At 43.8% G+C, this 9,457-nt stretch overlaps 1 protein-coding gene across 2 annotated transcripts; it reads right to left on the bottom strand.

Moving 5' to 3' along the window:
- Window positions 1-899: 899 nt before the first annotated feature.
- drg1 (developmentally regulated GTP binding protein 1) lies at window positions 900-6,910 on the bottom strand. Of its 2 annotated transcripts, none has more exons than XM_030768146.1 (9): window positions 6,746-6,910; window positions 5,858-5,981; window positions 5,486-5,661; window positions 5,127-5,196; window positions 3,836-4,005; window positions 3,580-3,710; window positions 3,264-3,431; window positions 1,857-1,979; window positions 900-1,118 (listed from the first exon to the last, which is right to left on the bottom strand). In XM_030768146.1, exons 1-9 carry the CDS (start codon window positions 6,782-6,784, stop codon window positions 1,019-1,021), a joined length of 1,101 nt encoding a protein of 366 aa, XP_030624006.1. In that variant the 5' UTR covers window positions 6,785-6,910; the 3' UTR covers window positions 900-1,018. The 2 variants fall into 2 exon arrangements, with proteins under 2 accessions (XP_030624006.1, XP_030624007.1); XM_030768147.1 differs by having other exon boundaries at window positions 3,580-3,699; window positions 3,825-4,005.
- Between the last annotated feature and the right edge of the window lie 2,547 nt (window positions 6,911-9,457).

Consider the following 9,457-nt stretch of genomic DNA (forward strand, 5'->3'; position numbering starts at 1 on the left):
CATAAAGCAAATCTGGATATTGTGTGATGAGAGACAATACTGTGGAGTACAGCCACTGGCAGAATTTACATTAATTTTCCCTTTCAGTGTTCTCTGTAACCCAGAGCAGACAGAGATCAGACATTTCAGACTGCATGTTTCATGCCACTCAACCCGCCCCAGACTGTGCGTCTGGGTATAAAACAGCCTATGTTCTTTGCGCTGGCCGTGTCATTGACTAAATAGCCTGATTACCCGAGGTGACCGTCTGTTAAAGGGGTGAGGAGGGTAAAAATGTACCCATCAATCTGTTTCCACCAGCGCTTTCCAATCCCAGCCTCCTCCTGCATAACTGTCCCTCTGGCCCCGTTAAAAGATGCTGGATCCAATATGACTGCAGCTCAGTGACCCCTTCACCTGCCTCGGGTACCAGTGTTAGTCCTGTACTAAAACAGAAAGTGTATGGACCTGTGTGTCTCCAGTCCTACTAAAAAAAAAGCTTTATTTCTTTCATTCCAAAGAAAAAAAACCCCCCGCAAAACAAAACAACCCTGAATAGTAATGAGATGGGGTGCAAATCTTTCTTTCCTTTTTCTGAGTTTGTAAGGTTTTCAGGAAAACTCATGTGGCATAATTAACCACTCTCCATGTTGGTCATACAGACCTGGTCAAAGGATTCAAAAATCTCAGGACAGCTGAATGATTTCCATTACCAGGGTTTATTTTGAACTTTTCCCACATTTAAGATGCATTTGAACTTTTGTTTCTTCTATGTTTCAATGTCATACTAGACTTAAGTCTTAAGTGTGTGTGTGTGTGGCGGGAAGAGAGGGGTCCGATGCAACATTCATGTGTTTTTTTCTTTTTTTTTTTCCACCAAAATGAAATGAAGACCAAATGAGTGAAAGACAGCCGGGGGGGGGGGGGGGGGGGGGGGGGGGGGGGCGTGTTCATCGCTCCTTCATAAGAACGAAACGATCATGCAAAGCTTCTCAAGAGTCTTTTTCCTTCTCCGTCGGGTGGATTTCCATCCCTCCCTTTATTTCTTCACCAGCTGAATGACATCCTCGTCCTCCATCACGTGGTCTTTTCCCACCTTCTGGGGGTTGTGTTTCACCGACGACCCCCACACCAAGGCACTGGAAAGCACAGAGACAGAGAGTAAGAGGTCAGAGAGTAAACCTATACCAACAGACACAAACTCCAAACCTGCGTTTCCCCATTCACAACCCTGTTACAGACGTTAGGCAGTATGAAGCATGTCAATGGCCTTGTTTCCCATTCATAAATACAGGGGCTTCATTCGTTTTTCATGGCCAATGACTCGTGTGTTGTGTAAGTGCTCCGTTCACACGGCCTGGACCAGTGAGGCAAACACACAGTGTCTGTGAAACATGTGAAAACAGTGACTGAACGTTTTCACTCTGTGGCTGCATCTCACCATTCGGGCAACACAGGGCAACTGAAGGAGAACAATGTTAACATGGTGATGTGTCCGTGACTGGCTGTAGTGGGAACCAATGGGGACCAGCAAGAGAGACAGTGCCCCGTCTGAGATACCAGCCTGGGGAACCAGCGCTGATCACGATCCCCTGGACCTTTTTTTTGTTTTTTTTTTTTTTTTGAGGAGCACACTTCACATTCAATTACATATGTACAGTGCTTTTCACAGTGGACATTGTCACAAAGGTGCTTTGCAGTATACCAGGCCTGAAGTATCCCAAGTCAGCAAGCCTAAGGCAACACTGGAAGCTGCCTCGAGTGGAACAAAGACTCATAGGGGGGAACCCATCCTCCTCTGGTTGGCACAGGAATGAAGTTAAAGTGCTTAACACACGTGTGTAGCTTGCAAAGCTCATGAAAGAGGCGTGACTTACTACTTGAACTCTTTAATTAGGTTTTTGTGGATCTTTAGGCAGAAGTCCTCCACAGACGTCCGTCCGTTTGGAAGGACCACTGGAGCGGTGTAGTCAGGAAGTTGGCCTTTCGGTTTGGTATAGCTGTAGGAAAAGAAACCGAAACACAAACCCCCTCAGTTAATGTGTGTCAGTAAACTTACAGCAGCGCCAGGCAGACATGCACCTTGACCCCAGCGTTGCGTGCGAGACCGAGATGTGTGGCTGAAACGCAGACGACAGTCAGAACGAGAGAGAATGACTATTCCGTCAGTCAACACTACTGCACTATTGCACCTGTACGAAAATGTCATTTAGTTATCTGAATGACTGTGGCCTGTCCTTATACAAGCTTCCTTTTCCATAGCCTTTTCCAGACACAGAACCCGGAATGCTGCCGGCTTAACTTTTCCGGGATTGCTGGCGGACTCCCCCTTTCACATTTGCACCCCTTGGCCAGGACAAGAATGTTCACAGATGGAATGAAAATCCCAGAGAAGATATGACTCCTAAGTTAAAACTTCTTCCTTTACCAAATATAGGAACGGATGAATGAATGAAATGATACGTGAACAGATCCTATCGGGTGTCGATTTGCTGACGATGTTATTAATTTACAATACGTTTTGTAAACAACCAGTGTTGCTACATACTGGGTTATCTTTGTCGACCGCTTATCGCAGGTTCACTAGCTTTTGTTTAACTGATTGAAATCTCCTGGCTAAACCTGCTGTAAGAAAAATCACCGGACAAATATGTCATCAAAAACATCATCCTCTGAACCAGCAATGTCACAGCGTTGCTCACACTTCAGACTATCCGCACCATTTCCAGGAACCTTACTCAGTCCTGGAATAGTTCTGGTCCCAGAAAATCACCTGGTCAACTTTTCCTTCATTCTGACTCTGGCTTACATTCACGCATAACCCTTGTCTGGAAAATTTCCTGAACATTAATGGCTAAAACTGCATGTGTGAAAGGGGCTCTTGTGTCTTTTTAAACTAAAGTTACTAAAATTCTACCAGGACTGAATGTGTTAAAATGACACCAAACAAACTTCGCCAATTTAGTGCCACTAGAGCGAGGTCATAAAGAAGGGAAGCATTTCACGAATTTTGGAACAGAGTCAGTCCGCCATACGCAGCAAATATATTTTTATCTCAGGTATGCTATGCAGCTAAGTTTATCACACGCTGCATCATAAACAGTCAGCAAACTTAGATTAACTGAACTAGAAACACAGACTTAAACATGTCAAACTTGTACAGCTTAACTGTTCACTTTAAAAGTGGAAGAATATATGCATCTTAGCCTCTACAATTTTCCTTTATCTGATCTTAAGAGGTGCCTGGCTCCCTCATGCTGGTGATTTTTTTTTTGGTCACTCACATGCGCACTAAATGCAGGTAGTCCCAGATCTTCTCCAGCAGGTCGTCAAAGTTCCAGCGGTGATGGGCGGAGATCGGGACGCAGTGGGGAATCTTGTAGATGAGGTCCAGCTCCTCGATGGAGATCTGGTCGATTTTGTTCAGCACATAAATACAGGGAATGTAAACCCTGGGCGGGAAAAAGGAAAGAGGGAGGAGAAGGAACGTCAAGGTTGGATGCGGAACAACGACGACCCAGTAAAGGACGAGTTTGGCCGGGCGGAGAGTTTTGGGGGGGGGGGGGGGGGTCGGGGTGCGTTCGAGGTCGAGGAACTCACCGATTTCCCTCCACCACGTCGATGAGGTCATCGGCGGTAGAGTCGCTCCTGAGGGTCACGTCGGCGTTGTGGATTTTGTACTCCGCCAGGATGCTCTTCACCGTCTCCCCGTCCAGCTCACTCTGCGCACACTAAGAGCCAACAGTGACAGACCGTGAGCCTGAGTAACGCTACCACGGTATGAATTTTGGAAAACAAACAAACAAACAAACAAACAAACAAACGGAAATAAAAGAGGTGAAGACTCATAGCGTACTGTGGCCGTGAAGTTGATGCCACCCTTGTCTTTCTTCTTGAAGCCGATGTTCGGGGGTTTCTTGTTGAGACGAATGCCAAAGCCCTCCAGTTCGTGCTCTATCAGCTTCTTGTGTCCCAGAGGCTTCAGAACGTCCAGCACGATGAGGATGAGGTTACAGGTTCGAGCCACTGGATGGCGCAAGAGAGGAGGAGGAAAGACCACAGGAATCATGAGAGCAGTGGACTATGTGACTGGCCAGGGATTGATTGGCTGTTTATATTGTCCAAATGTCCAATTTCATCATAACGTGCATTAATAAGTACTCAACTCCTCTATATGTATTAGGTGAGTAACAGTTTTCCACGGACACCGAAAACCATCCTCGTGCACACCTTGGGTTAAGTTCACGATATGTGTGTAGAGAATTGTGGACTTTTTTTCTTGTCACCTCAGTTCTTATGCCGATGTTTTTATTTTGAGACTGTGATGCCACATCCGTATATATTTCCAGTGTAGGACAACATTCCAAACGGTTTGTCCCTTTGATCATCAGAAATAATGTTAATCATAATTTAAATACCTTTTCTTTTTCTTTTCATTTCTTTCATCATGAGAACATATATGCACTGTGCTCATTATGCTGCGTGCATATACACACAGACCTGGTTACACAGACCATAAATAATGTAAGTTAGACTAGAATATGTGAATCATATTCAGACAATCAGATCTGAATCTCTAAGGTTTTCGAGGCAGGAGGTTGTTTTTCTCGTGTCCAAGCAGCTGCGATTTGATGTGAAAAAGGTCATAGCGGTGCTGCTGTTTGTATCGATTTACTCTTTTGTGTTCAATTTCTATGTTTAAAAAGAAAGAAACACTTCAGTCCTGACCTGGTTCAATTATCTTTCAACCCAAACCGTGATAAACACCTAACCGTGGCCCAAAAACCAAGGTACAAACCAAACCGTGAATAGGGGTGAATTGCATCTAGTTCGTATCCTGATTCCACTGTGTGTAACCTGATGCTAAAAAATGGCAAAGAACTCGAAACTTTGTTTATACAACGTACATTCAGTCTATGCAGGCACTGGGTGTTAAGCACGTGTATGTGGTCAGGCACTGGGTGTATGTGTTTGCAGTCAGTATGCCTGTTTATTTGTGCTCAGTATGTGTGTATATTTGCGGTCAGCGGGCATGTGTATTTGTAGTCAGTATGTATATATGTGTGTGGTCAGTATGTATGTACATGTGTGATCAGTATGTGTGTGTATATGCAGGTAGAAAGCATGTGTGCGTACTGTTCTCTGACCTGCAATGACCTGTCGACCTCTGCCCTTGCCGTCCTTAGCTCCCTCGATGATACCTGGCAAATCCAGGAGCTGATGATGCAGACAACACAAACACAGCACAACGTCTAAGAGAACGACTCGTACAGGCAACATAACAAAACAAAAAACATCAACAACCTGGCAGCTACTAATGAGTTGCAGATGTTTGACAGGTCAAAGCAAGTTTTCAGCAAAGTAAAATATATCATAGAAGACACTGCATAGACACATCTAAGACAGAGTTACACCAGACCTTCACATTGTAACATGTTAGCAGTAATGTATTCAATGACATATTCATGGAATTACTCTTCTGGACTCGAGCAGCTGCAGCCTGTACCTGGATCTTGGCTCCTTTGTAGCGGATGACACCCGGCACGGTGGTGAGCGTTGTAAACTCGTACGCGGCGACCTCAGAGTAAACGCCCGCCAGGTTACTGAGCAGAGTGGACTTCCCCACCGAGGGGAAACCCACGAACCCAATACGAGCATCACCTGTCTTTGCTACGTCAAAACCTGCAACAGGCAGGACCACAAAAAAAAAAAAATGAATGGCTTAAATGCAAGAAACATCCTTCTCACCTCAACAGCAAGGGCTCTGAATCAGAACTCTGACAGGAGGTCCTGTGCTCTGAATGGTCCCTGTCTAAAATCCATAATGTAGGAAGATCATTAGGTCTCGTTGACCATCATACTAAGTGCTTTGACAGACCTTCTCCTGTGCCTCCTCCACCACCTCCTTTAGGAGTAATGAGTTCTCTCCTCAGCTTCGCCAAGCGAGCCTTCAGCAGACCCAGGTGGTGTGCCGTGGCCTTGTTCCTCTGAGTCCGAGCCATCTACGGGAAAGAGCAAAACGCAGTTCATTAATTCATACTGAGCATGTTCTACATGACAGCAGTTAACATCACCATATTCTGGAAAAATAAAGTCGGTCAAATAAAGTCGGTTTCCCTTTCATAAACTAACTTTATGAAGCCGCATCAGTAAACTATGTGTATATATGCAAAATAAAACAAAGGCAGGTATAAACATATGATGTCCTCCACAACTCATCATTATAATTAACGATTCCGTGTGACATAGTAGCTGCGCACGGGGGGGGGTAAGAGTAACCTGACAAGATTTACTGTGTACTTTCCTAAACGTCGCTAACCACTGAAAGACATTTCCATCAGGATGTCTCTAAAATTACAACCTTGGCCCATCATGAGTGGAGACAGTGTAGGTATATGGACCGCGTGACGGTATCAAATATAATGACAGATAAACAGCCCGACTATCATGCGAATTAGCAAAGTTATCTTGACAACCTGTTCGCTTGAACGTTCGGCTCAGAGAGCCGGCTAACCCCTGGGCCAAAACTCTTGTCATGTAGTGCCCAGTTTCCTTAATTTACTGACCAGTAACTTCATTAACAATCGCATGGTCTTGAAACATTGGTGTGTTAGGCCAAAAAACAACTAGAATTGTCCTGCTGCAAGTTACTGACAGCTAAGCAGTCCGGCCATGAAAAAGGCCGTCATTCATAAACGGTTAGCTAAATTCTAGCTAGCAAGCTTTCGCGTCATGCGGTGTTCACAACCGATGTTAGCAAACCAACCTCGTTCTCGATTTCAGCGATTTTGGCGAGCAAACTCATTTTGCTGTTTGTCCTTTGAAACCAATCGTTAAAAATGGGTACAGTTTCAACAGGTCAGGTTAATATAACTAGTTTTCTTTCTTATTTATTTTCAGGCACACCACTTATGCCGCTTCCACTCATGCTTTTTCCCACCGAGCATCCGTCTGCTCCTTTCCTCGCGATAAGTTGCAAGCGTCTCGACTTCTGAGTATGTCGCGCTCATCGCCATCTACCGGTGTGGAGACATAATCTGTGTCCCAGAAACAACCCGCGGGACGAATGGTCTCTTACCAACGTGACCCATGTATTAAACTGTAGTGGAATGCCTATTTGAAAACTTCAGCATCAAAAAACATGTCTTGTTATTTCAAAATCAATTACAATTATGGGAAAAGGGGCCTGGAAAAACCTGGATCCCTCAGGAGAGCACCTAAAGGGAACGCACCAGCCTCCTCAACTAGGGATTTGAGACTTGAGGTCTGCACTATTGCTCTCAAAGCAGAGTGGTGAAGTGGAAGTGTCCTGGGCCCATTACCCTGTGGTCGACGGATTGAAACCATCCTCTGCTAAGTGAACTTCTTACGAGAAACTAACCCTTAAGTTAACTTCTTAAGAGAAACTAACTCTTCAGAGTTGAGTTGGTTTAGCTCAAAAAATGAACTCACATTAGCCTTAAAGCCACAGGGCAATGAGTGGAGATGATCTTCTGCCACTTGAAACGTCGTTCTTGAGCAAAGTGTTGTAAAAAAGCATTGTACTGGGAAGACGGTCAAATAAAGGAGGGAGGAGACCTAGCATATGTCAAACAACATTGCACTGATATGGAACAAATTAAATGGAGAAGTCATATATTTAGAGGATATTAGTAGCATATAATCTTTTCTGTAGGTTGATCATACTTGGATCTGTGCACAGTGGAGCATTCATCATGTGATTAAGGCACTGGGTGAATTGGGGGAAAATGTAATTTTACGTTTATCGATAACCCCGCAACCTTATTTCATCCAAATAATGGAGGCATTTGGTAAATAGTATCATTTTATTGTGTAATATTTGTTTTGCATACAGTATAGTCACTCAAGTTTTCTATGTTGGTGATTTGCTGGATCCAGGACCAATCAGTTCAGTTCAGTTCTGTGAGCCCATACACCCGATTTTACTGTTCAGAATAACAAATAACATTTCAAACAACATTTGCCCAGTCAGACAATGGCAGGCATCAGTCTGCTCAACATATGGCCATAAAACACACTGAACATTCTATTGTTCATCCTGTTGTTATTGTAAGTCACATATCTGTGTAAGAGTTCAGCTTTTCTCCACAGACCTGGGTGAAGAGTATTTGAATGCCTGGGCCGTGTCCCAATTCTCTCACATGACTCCTTTACCCTGTGTCCATCCCATCTAAACTTACCAGAAATTCTGACAGTACCAAATGTCTTGCATTAAAACCAAAAACAGCATCTTATGAATGCCTCACCAGGATTTCATGGAAGATGGAAAGAGATTTGAAGGTATTAGACAAGACAGGAAAGTACAGGGCAAATCACTGAAATGCTTCAAATACCTGTTTGTCCCAGGTCTGTTTCTCCGATCACATCTTTCCACAAGTTGAGGTGTGTCACATAAACATTGCAAGCTCGTCTTTTCATAACTCTTATTTGACAGTCCCCGGGTCTGAACTGACAGAAGCAACACCATGTGTGTGAGACCCGCACTTTTCTGCATACAATCAAACTGCACAAAGTACCTGTCTTTGTTTGCAACCACAACTTCAATTTTCAAATCTGTTACAGCATTACTTTCATTACTGAGTTTCATTCAGTTCACAGTTTGTTTCAAGTATACCGGCAAAATACCATTCTGAAGCATCTGGATCTACTGGACGTCCAGCTATTTTATGAGGTCTTTCGAGGTTCCCCAAATATGGTCGCAGGAATTGTACTGAGGGCTCTCCAATCGTTTTTAAATAGCTTTGGTTCCACTAACCAGTTCAGTACTCAGAACAACGATTAGACTATGAAAGACATACTTTAGGAGGTGTGCTTGTCCTCATGAATATAAAAATAGGCATTTCCAGTTTTTTTTTCTTTTTTAAAACAAGTTATTTGCTGCTCTTTAAGAGATGTGATGCATCCGTGAACGGCACCCAGTTATTCTCTGCTCTTAGTGATACTGAAGATCTTCACACGCAGAGCACACAGTGAGTCCATTAGACAGAGACAGAAACCTTCTTCTCAACCGGTTTGCAGCACCAAATCTGTGTGGATTTGTGCCATTGATTTGATATTTGAACAAATTGAGCATCTTTAAGTAATTGGAACTCATTGGAAATAGCGATAATAGTAGCAGTCTAGTGGTGTCTACTGCAGAAGCACAATAAGTGTCAGGTCAAAATTCTATTTGAGCATGGGGGGGGGGGGGGGGGCTGACTCAGTTTCCTTGTCTTACATACATTCGATTACATTGTAACACTCTGGCCATTATCTAATGACTAAGAGCGTCTTTATTTAATGAGCAACACAAACTTCATATTATAGTCAGCAGTATTGAAGTGCATTGATAAAAAGTGAGTGCAAGTACCGACTTGGGATGCAATTACTTGAGACAAGTAAGTCATTTTGCAACACGGCCCCAAAATAGTCTTTTCTTTTTTTTAAAGGGGCGATAAATAGGGGAAGGCTACAGTCG

The sequence above is a fragment of the Chanos chanos genome, chromosome 3, assembly GCF_902362185.1.
Source record: "Chanos chanos chromosome 3, fChaCha1.1, whole genome shotgun sequence".
Lineage (NCBI taxonomy): Eukaryota > Metazoa > Chordata > Actinopteri > Gonorynchiformes > Chanidae > Chanos > Chanos chanos.